General features: G+C 41.6%; 1 protein-coding gene across 6 annotated transcripts in view; it reads right to left on the bottom strand.

Moving 5' to 3' along the window:
* Positions 1–20,652, bottom strand: part of LOC139633815 (MAP7 domain-containing protein 1-like) — a 43,077-nt gene that overhangs the window by 20,804 nt on the left and 1,621 nt on the right. For 4 of the 6 annotated variants that reach the window (XM_071499773.1, XM_071499775.1, XM_071499776.1 and 1 more), the window contains exons 2-4: positions 3,956–4,171; positions 1,151–1,219; positions 890–910 (exon numbers count right to left, since the gene is read on the bottom strand). In XM_071499773.1, the coding sequence (XP_071355874.1) occupies positions 890–910; positions 1,151–1,219; positions 3,956–4,171 (306 nt within the window). The remainder of the gene's footprint in view (positions 1–889; positions 911–1,150; positions 1,220–3,955; positions 4,172–20,652) is intronic. The other 2 variants (XM_071499774.1, XM_071499777.1) reach the window with 1 other exon arrangement.

The following is a 20,652-nucleotide window of genomic DNA, read 5'->3' as shown; positions in this document are numbered from 1 at the left end:
TTACATAACAACAAGGTTCAATTCTTCACTATATGTTCTGATTTATTTGTTGTTCAAGGGATAAACATGCAGTCAGCATCGTGTTTTGTGACCTTCATGCAATTATGTGCAACAAACTGCCTGCTCAACATGAAAAGACTTAACATGGTACCATGTAATTACACACAGAAGCAAACTGCAGCAAACTTAACTTATCTCTTAGCAGCTGAAGCTGAGTAAACCCCTTCGGTATTATCAGGACACTGAAGCAGGATTCCCCTAAAACTGTGGTGCGGCTGCAGCATGACCGCATTATTGATGCTAATGAAAGTAGTAATTAAATCTAATCTGTCTGAGAGGCCTGGTCTCAGTTCATGGTAATGACTGCTCATTTTTCACACCAAGTGCCTTGGGCTCTGAGGGACGTCTCTGCAGGGAAACGCCCACCAAACTCTGCTCTGATTGGCTGCTCGTGCTTTTGGCCTTTCATCCACAGGGAGAAGCCCTGTGTTTGAAAACTAGATATAGTCTTTCATGGCTTTGGGCTAGCAAAATATTTTCATAAGAAGAAGTTTTATTCTGCGGCCACAAAGTAAAACCATGATTATAGGTTTGGGACATGCATGCCGGGTGGGAATGCAGGAAACAAGAAAGTCAAAATAAATTTAAACTTTACATCAGCAGAAATATTCAAGTGAAAAGTGAAACAGCCGAGGGTTCACAGGGTTCATAAGTTCCACCTGAGTGAAGAGAAAACTGAATAATCGATTCATGGAGGAAGAAGAAAGGGCGCGAGTGTTGGGGCCGGAGCAGTGAGAAATCGAAGGAAATGGGATTCCCATCACAAGTTTGATTATTCCCAAATGGCATGACTGCTGAGAACGCTGAGGGTTTTAGTGAAGCCCCTTACCTTGCAGCTGAGTTTGCTGTTCTGAGAGCCATGCAAGGAGAAACAATAAGAGATGTCAACAACCGTCAGTGACAGAGACAGAAAGAGGGAAGTTGATACCAGGTTAAAAATAGAATAGAGGTTTGAGCATGTATCAGTTTAGTGACAGTAAATCCATGCTTCATGCATCAATTTTTTTTGGAGGAAAATCTAATTTTTTCAAAGATAAAAGAAAGTTCTGCCCCAAATTGCTTATCTCTGTATTGTTTTATCATTTCTTACCGATATATCTGGCCCTCTCCTCCCTCCGCTCCTTGGCAAGCTTCTGGCGTTGCTCTGAGCTCATCGAATCTGTTGGGAAAAAGAAAATACAAAGCTTTCAGTTATGACCATATTGGAAACGCAGAACATCCTGGAGGGATTATATATCCCATCTGGCCATGGAACATCTAAGGAGCTGGGAGAGATGGCTGGGGAGTAGGACGTCTGGGCTACCATGCTTTATGAAGAGGGAAAAAGGTTTAACTTGCCTCAACTCTTACTGGACCACAAACCAGGAAATATAAAACCAAATTATCTGAGGTAAATCATTAGTTATAGATATAGAATAGATACTTTTTAAATTAGGAGAACATTAAGACTTAACAGGCAACCAGAATGCAAAAGGAAGTTTTAATTCAGACCTGCAGGGTTCAATTCATTGATTTGGTTTCAAGGTCAGTGCAGCTCTATCTCTCCCCACACTGCACGTGTAGCTCAGCTTTAACTGTGAGGTACACCTAGTTTTCAGTTGTCCTCATCTGCAGTGACATGACAATCAGCATGAATCCTGGTGAACTCTGAAAGACACAGCGGTGTTAACACAAGGATTTGCGTAGCTCATTCTGCCTTAAAACCGGCTCTGAAAAGCCACGACTGAAGATCCCTACACACCGTTGAAAACCAGGACCCCTGGGGTGCTCGCTGAGCCCGTCTCCTTTTGTGGTTCTTCTTGGCACTATGTAATATGTATGCCGCGTATTCTCAGCCAATCACAGAGGGTCCTGCAGCCCTTCCATCTCCATAGCAACCTGAATTTCCTCCCTCCCTCCCCACCTTTCAGAGAGTTTCCTTCACGGCTTCGGTCTGGCCGATATGCAGACGCTATGAAGCGCAGAGGAGAATAAATCTCATGAGCCTGGAGGGCCTGTGACACTGATACGTCACTTAATGCACCAGTTCCCCACCCCCCCAACCCCCCCAAACCCCAAACACCCCTGCCCACCCACTGTCAGTCTCCCTCCCACACTATACAAATGACGATTTGGCTTTCGGCCACAACCATCTGTCTGGTGAGAATGACTCAATCCAATTACTTCTGTTAGGACAAAAACTATGTGGAAAATCTTTCATGAATCCTATTAAATCTAGATGTGTGATGTGTAGATTTGTCTGTGGAGCGAGGTCAAAAATGAAAAATGAAGGACAAAATTACCATCGCCTTAATTTACAGTATCACACTTTCACACTTTTAACCCGTTTTTGTTCTCAGGGAATGTGAAAAGGCGCCGCCGTGGTTGAGTGGAGCAACTGAGCGATTAACAGGAGGCAGGTTTTGATTATAAAACCAATGAGCCCGCAGCCTGACACAGTCACACAGTCTGCAGCAGTAGGAGAAAATGCTGACTGCACATTTTACACCTCATCAAAAAAAAACTAAACAACCAATTAAAACTAAACAGCTGAGGGGTAGAAGATGGTACAGGAAGTACAGCAGTCCCACCCACTTATTATTGCTTGTGTATGTATATATTGAGTTGTTTTATTTATTGAGTGTTGTCTTACTTTTTGTTGTTGTGTTTTATGTTGCTCTTTTGCGTTTTTTGTTTTCTGTTTGTTCTCTTGAATTTCCCCCCTGAAAACCAGATGATAAACCTCAAAGGTTTTATCCTGATTTAATAAATTTGACATATCAGTGACATAATCATACAATCGATCAAATCTGGTCATGATGTTCACTCTCCGTCTAAAAGTATCTGGGCTACCCTGTCCACAAACATTTGTGTACTTTTGTTTTGGTGCTGCTGTTATGGTCTGGGTTAAGCCGTGGGAAAAGGCAATGCTGCAGGCTACAATGTTATACTTTCAGCTTTGTGTTTACACTGGTATATATACGTTTCGTGCTCGCACTCCAAGTCCGACATTCACAGAAGCCGCCACGTTCTCCCGCCTACTCTGCTTTTATATGTTACAAAAACTGTCAGCCATATAAATGACAGCATCACAACCCTCAACAGTGTTACAAACTGACTGTTGATTGTTGACTGACTGACTGAATCAAGTTTTCCCCTCCGCTCTTTCTGTAGCTGTATGTGTTCGCTGCTGACACCATTCAGCACTACAAACAGTACAAACTTGACCCAGCTCGGGTTGATAACAGCTCGCTGCCCTCAACACAACAAAGGCCACTTGGGACCTCGCCGGATTCGTCCTTGTACCGGAGTCAGACAGTGGACTCAGTGCTTATTAGCCTGTTAGCCTGTGGATATTACTCCTGATACCTGCTGCCTGAGGACTTTGGAGAGACTCTGAGATGGTACAGAGAGGTGTTTCTGCTGTTTCTCCTACCCACAATGATATGAATGGGGTGGACAAAATAATAGAAACACCTGTCCATATAAGGCAATACAATTAAACAGCACCACAAACTGCAACCTCCAAAATGATCATAGAGCTGAATCAACACCTCTCTGAAACACTTTCACCACAAACTGAACATTGTAAATTTCATGAAGGAGGATTTATTGCAGGACTGTTGAATTAGACTGCATCAGTTTTAGCTAGATGTACCTAATAAACTGGCAACTGAGTGTATAGGTCTAATGTTCAGGTGTACACATACGTTTGGCCATGTGGTGCACATAATCAATTAGAATTAATTGAATTTGAGTTTGATGTTGCCCTGCCTAAATCAAATAAATTTGATGGTGTAAAATTCTGCATGTGATTTATTGCATTTTCACCTTTTTTGACTTTGCAAGCTAAACCAAGACTAACTCATGTGTGTATATGACAGATACTGGACAACAAAAACATCCACAACTCTACCTTTCTTGGGCTGAGGGCTGCTGCTGGTGCCTGGGGTGGTTGGACTGACGTCTGTCTTAGAGGAGGCATCTGTCTTGGTGGGGGTCTCCGTTTTGGGGCTGGAGTCTGTCTTAGGAGAGAGGTCTGTGACGGCGGAGTCGTCTGGGGTCAGAAGGTCTTTCCCCAAAGACTTGTCCCCATTCTGGATGGACTGAGACTCTGTCTGCAGGGGCAGAGCTGCAGGGCGGAAAGAGAAAGAGACAGCTAGGTTAATACAGTAACGCAGATCATCATGATGATCCATGTATCCAATTTGTCCTGTCACTGCTGCTTTTTGTTAAATTTGAGACGTCTTGCTGCGGTGTCATTCACAATCAGTGTGCAGTCTCCAAGCCTTCACTACACCTTCACTCTCAACCTGCAAAGCCCACAGTGACTTCATTTACACTCTTGCTTCATTAGAAATCATTAGCATCTCATTCACACGTTATTCACACACATCTGTTGACGCCACACTTCCCCCTCCGTCCCTTAAGGTTGGAGTCCTGCAGAGAGAAAGCCTCCTGTCAACAGCGTCAAACACACCAGCAGCAGGTGAGATGAACAGCGTTGGAGTCTTCTCTTACGGCACGCAGCCAAAGCAACAGATTAACAGTAAAATAAAAAGGATGGAGAAGCTAAGATACACATTGACTTTCCCTGCAGGGGGAAGATGAAAACACTGGAGATTGTGTAAAAGTTTCTTTCCTAAAAAGAAGAAATACTTACATAGTGATTATCATGGGGATAATTAATGATAGATTTGCTTAATTATTCCCACAGAGCCAACTACAATGATCTATAAATCCACTGACTTCCCCGTGGGGCACAAAATGCTCCAGATAACAATTTTGTGAGATTGTCAGAGACTGTCTGACTCAACATTACCACTTGTTTAGAGTCATTTTTAACCAGTTAAAACCCATCAACAAAAAGTTTCAGAGTTAAATGAAATTTTTAAATAAAAATGAGAAATGATCTGCTGCTTTTCTCTGTGTAAACTGAATATCTTTGGGTTTGGGGCTGTTGGTTGGAGAGAACAAGCACCTTGGGCTCTGGGAAATTGTGCTTTAACTATTTAATGGCATTTTACAGACTGAACAGTTCAAATGGTGCTTAAGGAGGTTCAGCATCATATTTCTATAAAGATGTCAAAACAGAGTAAGACAATATCCTGAACTTGAATCCACAGTATGTATCAAGATACAAAACACTACAGTTCCCATCATGCATCATTAAATGAGACTCCCTGGTAAATGTGCATATACATCTGTTAGACGTGCTGAGGTGGGCACGATGACAATATTCACTGAGATTTTGCCATAGTGTTGATACTGAGGTACAGTAGCTTTAACAGCCCTTTAACATCTCTGATTTAAGGAGGCAATGTTGCAAACGTGATGATAAAATAGACTGAAACTTTATTTATAATGTGGGATAAGCCAAAAACAAATATTCTTGTCTTTTTTTTAAATCGTTAAACAGTTTGTTAATTGATTTAATAGATTGTTTTATAATATCATAACATGTATTAACATTAAATTACATGCATTGTGGTTGATGATTATATACACATTGTCCTCCTCCACTTTTAAATGCAGACTTTGTGTTAATAATGTGTATTTTTCAATCCCAAACTCATTCTCTTAATAAAACTTCATCAGGAACCACAGATGCCTGGTTTTAAAGGCTGTGTCATGTCTCATGTAAAAAATGTAAAACTGGTGGCACACACCTATTTCCAATAAATTGAAAAAATAATAATTAACAGAGTAATTGAAAAAGAAAATACTCATTGGTCGCAGTCCTATATTTAATATCAGTCTTTGCGCAACATTTGCATCTTGAATTCTTTAACAATTTCCTGACATGAGCACAATTCATGTCCCCACCCAGATCCAGTCATGAGGCCAGACTTCCTGACCTCCGACCTTTCAGAAGGGTGACAAAGAGAGAGAAAAAGCCACAAAACGCATCCTGTTTTAATCCCTGCCCTGCTGATACCGTCACTGAGTTCTTCTGCTCAGCTGCTGCTTGTCCGAGTCCTTTCTTCCCTTCACCCGTCTCCAACTGTCACACTGGAGAAGTCTGTGACAAACTGCACAGAGCTGCAGTGACGCATGGTGGGAGGACGAGGAGTGAGAAGCAGCAGGAAGGAAGAGAAGGGACAATTTGTGCTCCTCTACAAGGACATGTGAAGAGCGAGAGGAGAGATTTACAGAGAAAGGAGAGCTGCAGGACAATGAGAGAGCAGAGAAAAAATGGTGCAGTGGGCTGGTTTCGTAATGACAGAGCAGAAAAAAAGAGGGTCGGATTTAAGAAGACAAAAAGGAGGGGAGATAAAGACTGAAACTGCAAGGCACAGAGCTGGACAAATAATGAGCCAGGAGCTCAGAGATAGTGAGGCAGGAAGGTGAGAGGCTGGAGGCTCGAGGCCAGCTCTCCACTCGACTCAGCCAACAATGGGCAGATGGAGCGTGACGCTCTCCTCGGGCCCGTTCAAACGCTCACCGAACCTCATAAATCACAGATTAACACTGGGCTCCTCTCCAACTGCCCCCACTGTACTTCAGCACAGAGCTTAATGCACAGGCTGCGCTACAGAATACTAATAGAGGAATAATAGGATGTGAATTAGGGCCCCATGTGTGTTTGGATAAGAAGAACCTTGAGAAAAAAGATGCAGGATCATGTTCAGACAGGATGGCACTACTAGGCTACCTGATGCTGAAAAGGGGATTAGGACTTGGCAAAAAGAGGATTGCTGTGCTCCTCCTTACTTGAGAAGATTACTTGTTCACCAAGTGTGGCTGACTTTCTGAATTTGATCAGTTTACCAGCCTTATATGGCTGTAAGAGGAAACGGTAAGAGACCAAAAGAAGAAACGATCACCATGTCTCAGGTCACTTGAATTCCTAGACTTATAAAACTTCTTGGAAAATAAAGAACAGCATTGTAGCTAAACACATTCACAACTGGTGCTGATCCTACTACCACCAGAACACAGTCAGAAAAGCATCATACACATCAAACAATTAAAGTAGATGTAAATATCTAGAGAGTTTTGAACTGAAACTTGACAACAACCAGAGCTTTGTAAGGAGGATTTAACTGGAGTTTTAATTCAGTCTCCATCCTACTTTGTTCTTATGCTGTGGTTTGAATATTTCCTATGCTTTGGTGATCAACCGTGGTGGATTAGGATGGTAGAAAGGCAATTTCCATGTTTTTACGGAGGAATAAATTGAACCATGGAGTACTTCCTTGAAAAAAAGAAGATGAAACAACTTGCACACTGACTCACTGTCATGCTGTAAATAGAAAGCGTTCAACACTTGAAGTCCACTGGAGAAGATAATTATAATGGAGAGTGCAAAGACTTTTCCCTTTCTCTCTCCAGTATGTAGCTCCCAAACTTTATCTTTTAGGGTTTCAGGAATAATGTCCAGGTCATACGTTACCACTTTTTGCTCTGGACTTTGTTTAGTTTATTGTACTTTACCTTGATCATCACCAAATCCCTCTGATGTCTAATGTGCATGAAAACCAATTGCCAGAAAAAAAAGGAGAACTACAGAAACAGAGGTAGAGGACAACATCCCTCTGTTTATGTTGCAGAGTTCACTCTAACTAGTTATTACCATAAGCACAGCATGGGTGTGGTTGCTGTGTGTTTTCTGAGATCTCTAACAGCACTTTAAGAGAGGAGTGATGGCAGGAGTTGCGTTAAAGCAAGAATACAGCTCAAACTTTAGAAAGAAGAAGCTGCATATTCTCCTTCTTACTAATGAAAAACTGAATTCATGGGCAATAAAATGCAGCCTTGATCAATTCAATAAAATCAGATGCTTTATAGCTACAGTCCTCTGTGGTCGGATGTGACCTGTAGCTTTCGACAGACAAACCTTAGATAGATTCTGCTGAGTAACTAGTGTGACTGAGTCAGTTCATCTCATGACTCTTTGGACCAGTCCCAGTGTCCACCCTCATGCTCATGGACTCACAGACTCTCAGATGCATTCCTGGTAAATCCATGAGGGCTTGGGCCTGTGCCACCGTAAAATCATCAAGTGCATGAGGGCTCTCTTGCAGACATTTAAGACTTCGCCGGAGGGAATTACCCACAGTGCACTGCATTATGATGTTAAACACAGGGTTACCGTGGTTACCGATAAGAGGAATAAGATAGAAAAAGGGAATGAAAAGCAACAAATGTTAACGTTACAAGAAAAAGAAGTTTACAGGTCAGTATGAACTCAAAGCTCACTGATGATTCAGAGCCAGAACTGTATGTAGATATTTGTCCTGTGATGGCGGGAGGATAAATTCCAAATATGCTCTCATCAGATCTGATTCATTACTATTTTGTTTACAAACAGGGAGCAAAGGGAGGAAATAAAAAATGTGAAACTTAAAGTCAAAGTAACATGAAACGTCCCTTCCTCTTTTCACTCAATCACTTATCATGTGACCTCTACTAACTCACTTATGCTACTATTAAACTGTGTAGACATTATGTGTATATTAGCATTTAGCGACAAGTTCATTTTTGTTGTTTGTCCCATTTACCAACACAGACAGCTCATTGGAGGAAATTTGTATTCAATTGCCACAATTTGCATAAAAAATTACCTTCCTCCTCACAGAGAAATCTGCACATACAGACATCTTTTTAGATTCAGTGAGACTTACATTTCACCAAGATTTCATTATAATTAATAAAGTCAATACATGTGAATAGAAGCCATTCATTTTAGGTTCAGAACTTGCCTAAAAATCCTCACATTTTTAAGTTTTCTTGACTATCAAAGTAATCCACTGATAGATCTCTGTCTATCCATGAGTACATTGTGAAGAGTAACTGCTAAAAGCAAATACTGCATACTTTTAATGGTGCTGATATGCCAAAATATAACCAAATACAGGCTAAAATAATTGGGGCACAAGTGGTAACGTAACGTACAGCTCACTGAATCCATGCCATCATTACTGTATACTTCCTGTTTATGTCAATGACAATAAGTGCATCTTGTACAAATTGTTATGCTGCATTCAAGTTGAGAGCTCGGCGTCAAGTCAATGAGTGAATCTTATCGCATGTGATCAGCCATTCATGTGACAGGCTCCATTGAACACAGAAACACAAATTCAGCTTGATGTTCACCCGTCGTTCCCTCCCTCCCTCGGCTCCTCGACCCTCCACAGTCATCTCAGGTTTCCGTGCCACTGTGACAGACTCCGGGTTTATAAATAGCGATAAGCACCATACTGAGAATGTCGGCCATAAAAGGGGCTGGCTTCTGTCGAGGCACCTTGGGACGGCACAGTGACCACAAACTGCACCATGTGGCGCACCAGATTGACTGTACAGACAGGGCAGGAAACTTTACTTTGTTTGTGTGTGGGCCACATGAGCTGGTAAAACCCAAATCCATCTGGCATAAAAACTGTTTCAACCAGCAACAGAATAAAATGATGTACGACGTCCAAATGAGAGCTGGTAACCTGCCAAACTTTGCCACATTAAAGTTCAACCACAGCTGAAAAATACCAATAATAGTCTGGTGTTACATGAGAAACACAAGTGCTTTTTTCTTCGACAGCTGAGAGAGTTTGGATGCTTATCACTGGTATTGTGGTTCAGTAAACGATGGACTGCATTTCCCAGAATTCTTTTATTCTGCCTTTACAAGCAGTTCAAAGCTGTGTTAAATGACCGAGATTATCTTAGCTGAGCTCAGTCGATGGAGGCAACTAACTGCTCATCCACACAGTAAAAAACTACACCTTTAAGAGGTGTCATGGCGGCCTCGTCATTAAAATGGTGACATACACAAAGTTAGCTTCAATATTTGACAAATGAGATTAAATTATATTAAACTTTCACTTCTTGTTTACATGTGCCAACAGCCATTGGGGATGTATGTATATGTAAAAAATAATTCCATACCGTAGTATTAAGAATAAAGTATTAAAAAAGCTGATTGTAGGTTCAGTAAATAGGCAAAATATTAAAAGCAAACCGTCCCTTTAATTGGTCTTTTTTAAAAGGTGGATTGGTGCCGAACCCCATGTGAAGCAGGTCACACTCGTGCTGTGCATGAGAGCATGTGTGTGCGTCTTTGTGATGAGTGGGACATGTTGGATCTGGGTCAGGCCAACCTCAGGAATCCCTGGCATCCACGTTTCCCTTGCACATGTTTATACAGCAAATGTGTGTCTTTTGTATGCAACTGCGCAGTCTGCATGTGGGCGAGGAGTTAAAGGGACCTGGACAAAAATCCTCCAAAAAGGGAAGAGATTAAACAGTGTATGTGTACTCGATGCAACAGGATAAGGTATCATTGTTTTTACTTCCACAAAATGCACAAAAACACCAACTGAAACTAGAAGTTTACAATAATAAAAACAAAAACAAAGCGTCAAGAGGCACATGTGCCCTTGATGGACATTTCCTCCATTTCTTCCTCTAGGGACCAAAAAAAAATGAACACACAACAAGCATCCCCGCCCCAAGGAAAAGCAGAGGAAGAACATTCCTGTAGAGAGTAACAAAAGCCAAAACACACGCCTCTAGTTTGGGTGTTGGGAGAGCTGAGCGTGTGGTGAAGAAGGTATCTGTTGTTCATTGTGCTGAGCTGAAAATCTACTTCCCCACCTTCATCACACGGCACATAACAATGAACCAAGTAAACCAAAAGGTCACCGAGTTCAAAATAAAGCGTGCGTGATACATAAAGGCCCCCAAACAAAATGTCACCAACGCAGACTGCCTTCGAGGGCACCGGAAAACTTCAGGCCTCACACACAAATGCTGCACAAACGTTTGAACCCCCCAGTTTCTCCCGTTACGCCGTGAGAGGTCACCAGACCGGCAGCTGTGTTTGTAATGAGTTCCAGGTCGCGGCAACAAGCAACAACAACAGGCAGAGCTACTAATCACTGTCACAGAGGGAGAAACGCTGCGTGTCTGTAAAGATGAAAGAACAGAAACCTTTATTTTAAAGCTAGGTTTCAATTACAGACCACTCACTTTAAAGTTAGTTGTGGAGAATGCTGCGTTTTCTCTTGATTGTGCAAGTCTGGCTAGAAGTGAACTGACCTTCCGCTAAGTAATGCCACTCACATGCCGGTCAGGCTTTCCATTCTCACACGGCACATTTTAAATGATAAATGTGGCAGATTTACTGCTGAAATTCTCAGCAATGTTTAAAACAATCTGCCTTTGGTTTCAGATGGAAGCACAAAACAGCAAGCTTCGATTTTATCACCTGGAATGAAGACGTGCTACCAGACACTTTTTAAGGTTTCCAGCTGAGCGGTTTTAAATTTAAAAGCTTCTAAGAGGCGTTTTAAATGTGTACATGATCATTACATACATGATACCGTGCTGGAAACAAAGCAGCAGCACTGCAGGGTCGAGCTAGTAGCAGCAGTGGCTGCTACAGGTTACACAACCCATAAGCCCATATACCTTCATGTAGTTAGTTAATAATGATTTGGAAATGATGCCACTGTCCGGTCCAGAGGAATATCGACCTAAAGTTTGCTAACATTAGCCACCGTTAGCGACTGGTCCAAACCAGCTAAGCAGTCTGGCTGTGGTAGAAAATCCTCTGAGAGCAGTGGTTTGCAGGGTTGTGTGTTATTGCTTATGAATTCAACTTATGCATGAAAAATGTGAGTTACTGCATCTTCCAAAAGATACACAGCCTCAATTTAAACAGTTAGTTAACCTGCTGTAATATAAAGCATCCAAACAACATCTACATATTTTTACTGGGGATTACCCATTATCTTAAAGCCAAAATTATCTGTATGACCTGAAGTCAATCAAAAGAAAATTTTGTATTAAAGGACTAGATGTAATTTGGGTGAAATGACTGTTTAAAACAAATCAAAGTCGCTTATCTTCTGTCTCCAAACAACCAAAAATGTGACGGATCAGATGGTGGTTGATGGTGGTTTATAATAGTAAACATCAGTGCGATGGACCGTTTTCTCAACAATAAACCCCTCCCCTGCCTGTGAATACAATTTTTTTTAAAAAACAGGACAAGCTATTAAAAGTATGAATCAAATACTACAGAGACAGTGTGGGTTTTAACGTAAGCGCTAAAATAGATTCAGTCAGCATGGCACAGGAGAGGGCGGCAGGATGTTACTCCTCTGTAAACCGGAGGCATCTCCAGATGCTTTTAACCACAAAGAAGTGGGTTACCCAGTCACAACGACAGAAAACAGAGCCAAGCATGAATCATACATAGATCATCTATTATTCACTTTTTCCCTCTTCTCTATTCAAGAGCTCAAGGTTGATACTAAAAAGAAGGTCAAAGGTTCTGCAGCCAGAAAGGAAAGAGAGATTTTTTTTTTGTAACTTTTTAAAAGCTGAGAAAAGCTCCTTTACGAGACAGAGAGAAAACAGCTGAGGCGTGGTTTGTTGTGTCTGAGGTTGTCGTCAGGGAGTTTTACTTCCTCGGCCATGACCTCATCCCAAGGTCTCTACAACATAGCAACGGTTAACATGATGTAAATAAGCACAAGTTCACTAAGGGTATGTTTCTATTTAGGATGACTGCAACAGAAAGAAGAGAAAGAGCTGAGGAATAACCATAAAGCTGCAGAAGAGTTACTCACTCCCACAGTACCGCACAGCCTGTGAGGGTGTAGGGTTCAAGTCTAAACTGTTGACCTGGCATTTTCCTCTGTTGACTTAGGAACACAAGACATTAAAGGCCAAACAGATCAAGAAAATAAATGCAGCACTAACAGTACCGACCAAAATGTGTCTGTATCCAAAACTGTAAAGCACTGAAAAACTGTACGTCACAAAGCAGGCGCTGGTGTTTTGATCTAACGGAGATCTTCGTCAGGCATCGTCAAACAGACATCACAGAGGAGCTCAAGTAACATATCAACACACACATTCATGACTCAGGTGGTTGTTTTTCTGCATGACTGAGAATCTGCTCTGAGCAGGGCTTCAGGTTGGTGTCCATCCAAATTTACCGTAAATCTTCACTGAATTTGGAGAAAATTCGGGGAAATAAATTCATGTGCACATTCATCCACTGGTATTATGCAAATTTTAGGAGTTTGTTCATCAAGATAAATAGCTGTTGGTGCTAATTCTCCAGTGAGATGCTGTTAAATCACTGCTGAAGAAGTGGGTACAACAAGACGGCATGATTAAAAGAACATCAGGATATATATTTTAAAAAATACTACATTGTGTAAATGAGGCATTTATGTTTGTTTTGTGTATTTGTGTATTATTTTGAGGAAGGTCACAGGTGGATGGAAACCCACCTCGATACTCACATGTCTCTATGGAAAGGATCTTTGGATTAAATCAGAATTTTGAACGTTTTAGACTATTTTATTAAAGCTGCACCAATCAAAAAAATGATGCATGTAATGTGAAATAGATCTCTCATAGTGACAAACCCACAGATAATTATCACCTGACTGTGTGGTACCCTACACAGCGTTTTAGCTTCTTTCAGCTAATTATTCACCTTTTTGGTTTTTGTTCTCACTCACTGCAAATTGTGTTTCAGCAGACGGACAAAGTCAGTGACCAGCCAGTGAACACGGTGGAGCATTTAGCAGCTCCACTGTGGAGAAGCCTAAATACAGAAAGCAAACAGAGATCTGAAGTAACAAGGAGTCGCACTGCAGCTGATCTACGTCCTGTTTATTTCAGTAAAACCGCAGGCTCCTTCAGACACTGACCACTTAGTGCATCAGACCCTGCTAGAAGCAACCGCACTCCCACTTACATCCAGTCTTTTCTTTCATTTTCTTTTTCCTGTATTTAACCAAGCTTAAGTTTTTTTATGCTGAATTTTTGTCAAGAGCGACCTGACTGAGAAGACAGAGTGGTCTCTGTTTAGTGAGACCAAAGTCTTGATTGTCTTTTTGTGATGGAAACTTGTGATGGAAACATCAGAATCAAGTCAACACAGTGTATATAGACCACAGCTGCCCCACCACACTCGTGGTGTTTTGGACCCGTAAAGTAGGACATAACTGTGTCTGGCTGACTAATGTTGACCTGGCAACGTGGTGAGGTGTGATGATGGACTAAGTTTAATCTCAGCTGAGGTCTGGTTTCAGAGCTGCGAGGGGCCGTCAGAGCGTTCAGCCTGGTCACAGAAGGTCAACAAATGACAGCGGTTAATATACTTCTTTATCACCACGAGGGCATCATTTCTGAGCATGTGTTGAAATATACTGGGATCACAGAGATATCTGGTTAAAATTAGAGCTGAAAAAATAAATTGGCAGCACTTCCTTGGTTTTCTTGCTCTATGATGGTAAACTGTATATCTTTGGGTTATGAACTGTTCATTTAAATATGTCAACTTGGGCTTTGGCAATTTTTTTCTTTCATTTTTCATCGTTTTCTGACATAATATACACCAAACAACTTTTTAATTAATCGAGAATGGGACTAATTGGTTGTAGCCATAGTTATAACAGTAACTAAAACTTATTATACCCTTCCTATTATGATAGTTTCTAATTGCTGAGGACATATTTTAAGGCAAGAGCTGAGTACTACATTAATTAATTTTCCAATAACCTGAATCTAAATGAAAAAATGTCTAAATTGTGAAAATCAGGTTGTTACAACATGAACAAAAAAGTGATTTCCAGTCAAAAAGTAACATGGTTAACCACTATATTAGCTGTTTTAGAATCATGACCCTCCCATAAACTGCAGCAATACATTTTGTAGATGAAAAAAAGATAAAAACTTTGAGTCTCCCCTGAGCTTGAAAAGATTTTTTGAGTCTGCATAAAGCTGCAGCTGCAGAGGAAACTGACATTAAAGGCTTGAAGGCTTGATGGTGACATTTAAAATGAAAGTACGATTGAACTCTGCTTCCCAAATAGGTATTTCTTTTGATTGTTGTCATTCAATGTTCTAAACCTTTTATTATTAAAAAATGGAGGTGGAAAAAATAATAATCCTTGATGTTTTGTGGCACAATTTCAAATTTTTAAAGTCCTTTTTGCATCCTGTATCAACAAATTGTCCCCTCTAATACATGAGGCAAGCACAAAACATTAAACATGCATGAATTAATCCATTCTTTCATTTTATAAATGATGTGAAGCGGCGGGTTCAGTACCTCCTTTCACTAAAATCAACAGTCAGAGGGTACAGCAGCATCGACTGTGCTGGCTTTTGTGTGAAAAACATCAGATGTTCATTCATTTTGGAGAAAAACCACATGCCGGAGGACACTGATGAAGCCTCATAGAGCTCATCAGCAGACGCATCAGATTTGGAAACCAGAAGCTGTATAATGTAAACTGGAGGGCCTGAGGAAAACCTGGCTTTTGGCAACAGTCTGGTCTTCATCTTCCATCCCAGAGAAGAGCCGTTCAAGGATCACATCCAGGAGTTACTGTAAAGGGCACAATGAGCCTCCAGCTCGGTGTGGGTGAAGCAGTGCGGTGTGGCGTCACTGTAAGGAGACTGCAGAGATCATCAATCGACCGGTGCAGCATAACACGCTGCATTTTAACTGGTTCAGCGCTGCTCATCTGACTTTCAGAAAAAACACTCATAGAGGTTTGAACAGAGGGAAAGAAGACAGAAAGAAAACATCTGACGCATCACATGATGACAGATCCTTACACAACCAAAAAGAACATTCATTTTTTTTCTGTGGAGCTATGGGTCAGACCTGTTTTGAGTCAAGATGGCTGATGATACACATATGTTTTCATTAGTTTTGTTGTCCTGTCTCCCAGATGAAATTAGGATGCAGTCGTGCAGTCTGTTAGCGGTGAGCATCCGCCATTGCCTCTGCTCTAATATTAGAGCCTGTGGGTCCAGTGACTGAGATGTTGTGTGGCGAGTGACACACGTGCGTGTGTGTGTGTGTGTGTGATTGTGAGTTTAAGTGGGCATGAACCAAATGTAGCTACATCAGGGCTGTTATCTCCACACACACACACACACACACACACACACACACACACACACACACACACATGCACTTCAAAGCAGGAGAGGGGGGCTGCATCTGTTAGTGAGTCCCCTGAGGTTTCAGTAGCACATCAACAGACACATCCAGTACATGTTGCAAGGCCGCATGTGTAACCGGACGGGAACCAAACGGACACAGCTGAAGCTAAAATACTAAATTCAAATAAAGGCTTGTTATCACAGGGAATTGTTTCCAGAAATAACACAACACATGTCTGTGCATCTTCTCCTTCAAAGGAGGAAATTTATGAAGTCCCCTTTGCAGCAAATACAGCAAGACACTAAAGAATAAAGATGACTTCAGCTGCATTAATATTGATCAATTAAACTTTAATAGACAGCCAAGCATCCAAAGAAGTAAAAACTGGGTGAGATGCAGAATAAACGAAGAGATGGGGAGTGCCTCTGGGTTTGCTGGAGAGGCCCTGAGGACACAATCAATACTGTACAGGCTCTGTCTAATACATCAAAGTGAACTTTCAGCTTGAATGTTAAAGCTACATTCAACTGTAGAGCAGCATTGTGCTGAAAGGGCAAAATCACATAACTGTTCCCAGTAACTAGTGCAGGACATCAGACAACAATACTTTTTAAGAAAAGTTTCTCAACACAGAGGCATGAAAACCTGTTGTCTACTGAAAGCTGGTCAAATGTATGATTTTTTTCATGAATTGTTTGATCAGTCATTTCTTGATTTAAATCTAAATATTGCCCATTTTACACCATTTTATTTAAGAAAGGTTCTTAAGTGGCTGCTTGTTTTTAAGTCTGACTCCTTTTTTAAATCAATAAAAGCGTCTTATACAAAAAATGTTGACGTAGAGTTAGGTACCAAGAACATACTGCCGTCATATGGCTCAAAAACGGGTAGTTAGCCTAAGACTGGCACAAACTGTTGAATCAGAAAAAGTGATGTCAGCTTGTAATTGTTCTCATTACTCCCCCCACATTTTCCTGCAAAACAGTCACAGATGTGTGGAGAAACGTAGGTGTTGCTACAATGACTAATCTATAAAATGTGGTATGACACTTCCCTTTATGACAAAACTCTGCCTCACACCGTTCCTTAACAGGATTATGCTGCGAACAGGATTATCAATATCAATGACTTCTGCTTTTTGTTGAATGCTGGATACGAAGGGAAACATGACTAATCTGTGCATAGGCTCTCAGGAAACTACATCCTTCTCCCTCTTCTTCATACTCAGCAGCAGAATGGAGCATTTCCTCTCCTTTCCTGTGCAAGCGGTTAAGCGTCATGACTGTGATTTACGGCATCTGGTCAGAGGGATCGCTGACGTGGAGCGTGGAGAGGAGAGAGCTCTGGCCTGCTCCGTCTCCTCCTCCTCCTTTCTTCTTCTTCTCCTTCTTCCTCACACCACAACAACATGCCTGAACCTCGACTCCCCATCCAGTTTCTCAGAGCCATTCTAGCCGATCCCGTCCCCACCCATCCCACCCACCACAAAGCATTCGAGCCCCCAGGCCGCAAATGAGACACAGTTGGCAGAGCTGAGAGAACTTGAGCCCCGTCTGACTGCAGGAGATGAGAGGAGCTTTGTCTTGCAGGTTCCTGAGTTTTCCCTCAGATGATAACAAAAACAGTATTAAAACTCTGTAGTACTGTGCCGAAGCTTTGATGTCCCTCACTTGTAAGGTCCTTTGGATGTTGGCTTTTTGGATGAGGACTAAAAAGTGTGCTTGGCAAAATTTTCTCAGATAACAATCCTTTCTTTCCTTACGTAAGCTTCACATCGGAGCTAACGCTGGATGAGGCCATACTCTAAGAAAGCTAACTGGTGGGACTAAGGTTTGCAGCTTAAATTACAGCAGACTTTTGTTGTATTTTTCATCCTTCACAGGACGCTGTCTTTGAAGGTGTGGACTTCCCTAACCGTCGAAGACCGTGAAGGCCGGACCGAAATGAGACAGTCTGGCCAACGGTGGATTTCCACTTTGTGTCACCAGCTGTGCAAGTGTACAAAAACTCGAGGTTTTAAGGCCCGTGGCTTTAACAGTTGTACCATTAGCTGTTGAACTGAGCTGAAACTCAATACTTACATTTCGAAGTGTAATCACTGGGCTCCCTGTTAGCACTGTTTGCTGGCGGTTTGTTACTGGTGTGCAATGAATCTTGGGATAGGTGGGGCCATGAAGGAGCCGCCCGTTGGAGCCTTCGTTGCCCAGGAAAAGAAGGACGCATTTCGAAATGGGGCAGCCTAGTGGTGATGATGCAGTCGACCGGCCCCTGAATTGGGACACAGCTTAAGTGTCACTTTTGCTAAAGCACCATAGGCTACAGATGCTAAACTGTCATTGAATAGCGAGCTAGCTTTTAATGGAAACAGTCAATTGTTACAATCATCTAAAAGCGAAACTTCTCTGCTTCTTGCTTCTCAAATCTGAGGATATGCTGCTGTCATATCAATGTACTGTAATTAGGTTACAAGCAATTCCAAGATGTCATTTGGGGTTTGGGGAAATAATACAATAATACGGGGAAATAATCAGCAGATTAATCAAAATTGAAAATAATCATTATATGCAGCCCTACATGAAAGTAATTGAACTGTGTTTGTAGGCTGAAAACCCCAGACCAAGGTTACTTCTTTTCCTGAGTTTAATAGTGGAGGATGACTAATGATAGAGGCAAATCAAAAGCTAGTGGAGAAAGGCTTCTAGGCCAAAATCTACATTTCCAGGCTGGCTGGGATCTTGAAGGTGTGCCAAGAACATAACGTCAGCATGACTGGGGAAGCTCACAGGGCCAAAGGGAGTCCACGTCTCATGATTACTTCCACAGAGGAGTGTTTAACTCAAAACTCTGACTGCAGGGCAACGAGGCTGGAAAAGTTAGTACAGTTGGCAATGCAGATACTAGGAAAAAGAAGGAGCCGTATGCAATTTATACTCCTTTAGAGATTTACTGTCAGCAACACACAAAAAGAGAATTGTCTCAGCGAAGGAAGCCAGTGCCACTCCTACTGTGAGCTACAAACAGAGAGTCTTTGAACATGTCATGTCTTGGACAGGCTTGGTTTCACTCCAGCACTTGCTAAGTGTGTAAGAAAGGAAGCCGCTAGCTGTGTGTCCTCAAATAAAAAAAAAAAAAAAAACTCAAAATCTGGTCTTTTCTGTTCTTGACTATAGCATCGACTCAGAAACACCAGCGGGCACAAAAACAGACTCTGATTAAGTGGCGTAATGTCGCTGGTTGACTGGTTTCAGGGGGTATGAGGGATGACAGGGGAGATGAGGTCAGGAAGGATAAGTGTGTGTGTGTGTGTGTGTGAGGGGGAGGTGTTGGGGATTTGGATGGTCTACATGCATTAGGGGTAACACTGAAGGTCTGCCAACCTCAGACCTGAATAAATCACTTTGATATGGGATTATGATGCCATCTCACAGCTCTGGTTGGCTTTTCTTTCTATCTTTTTTTTTTTTTTTTTTTTTTTACAACGAGACTCAAAGCTCTCAGAAAGGAGTCAGAGAGAAAGAATGTGTGTGTTTATCTAACGCCCCTGCCTTTTTCGGCGTTTAGAATTCCTGATAACGTCACATGTTGATCAACCCTGCTGCATCCTGCGTGCTGGAGCTCTCTGTAGCCAGGCCCGCGACCAAAACACGCTTTGTTTTTCATCTCGGATCACTTATCGATGATTTGCTCCAGGACAATGCAAGCTGGTCCGGCATTTCAATAAACACACTACAAAGAAGAATTAACATAAAAGTCTCCTGATTAAGGTGCGTTTCCAGCACCAAAGGACAGCTTCAAAGTTGACAACCGTGACTGTAAAGCACACAGAGGATGGCACCTCCCTCCTGAAACAACCAGCATCCAGCAAAATCCTGACTCCAGCTGACAAAATGTGCAAATTTCGACCACTGTAAAGCACATTAAGAGCCCTTTATCACTCCCACAATAGGCGTTTTGTATCATTAGTGAGATAAATTGCTGCTTTTTCTTGTCTTAGTATGATAATAAACCGAATATCTTTGGGTTTTGGGCTGTTTGTCAAGTAAAACAAGCCATGTGTTGATGTTGGCTTCGGTTCTAGTAAACAGTAACAAACATTTTTCACTGTTTTCTTGTGTTTTATAGATCAAATAATTAATCTAACAAATTATCAGTAGATAATTCAAGTCTGAAAATAATTGTTAGTTGCAGCCCTGCATGTTTGTGCAGTTGTAAATTTGGCTCAGTATCAGTTTAAAAAAAAAAAAAAATCCAAAGAGTTTTCCTTCAGAAGAGACCAGGATCATGACTACAACCAAAAGGAGTCAAGAAACGGACCCGTTCTATTTTGGGTATTTCATATTTGGGCTAATGCTAATGTGAAGGCATTGCTATTAAAACTAGAACCATAAATCGCCAGTAAAAGGATCAGATTATTGCACATACATCTGTATTACTGTATATGTCAACCAATAGGTTTGAAGAAACTGACAAGTACAATTATTTGAGAGGTTGATTTTTCAATTGTAAAATGTCTCGCTCAGTTTGTGTCTCGGTCACAATGTAAAAGCAAAGATAAAGCTAAAGTATCTGAATCTGATATCAGCGTTGGTCTCAAAAATCCAGTGTCTGTTGTGCTATAGTTGCCGTTCTTCTTCTGTACATACACACACCCACACATGCAGCGAGCGAGCACCATGAGAGCCTGGCTT

This window comes from Trachinotus anak, unplaced genomic scaffold (genome assembly GCF_046630095.1).
Source record: "Trachinotus anak isolate AG129_WGS33_773 ecotype Australia unplaced genomic scaffold, CSIRO_AGI_Tana_v1 ptg000016l, whole genome shotgun sequence".
Classification (NCBI taxonomy): Eukaryota; Metazoa; Chordata; class Actinopteri; order Carangiformes; family Carangidae; genus Trachinotus; species Trachinotus anak.
The sequence above is the reverse complement of the archived record's forward strand: the minus strand, read 5'-3'. Positions and strand labels throughout refer to the sequence as shown.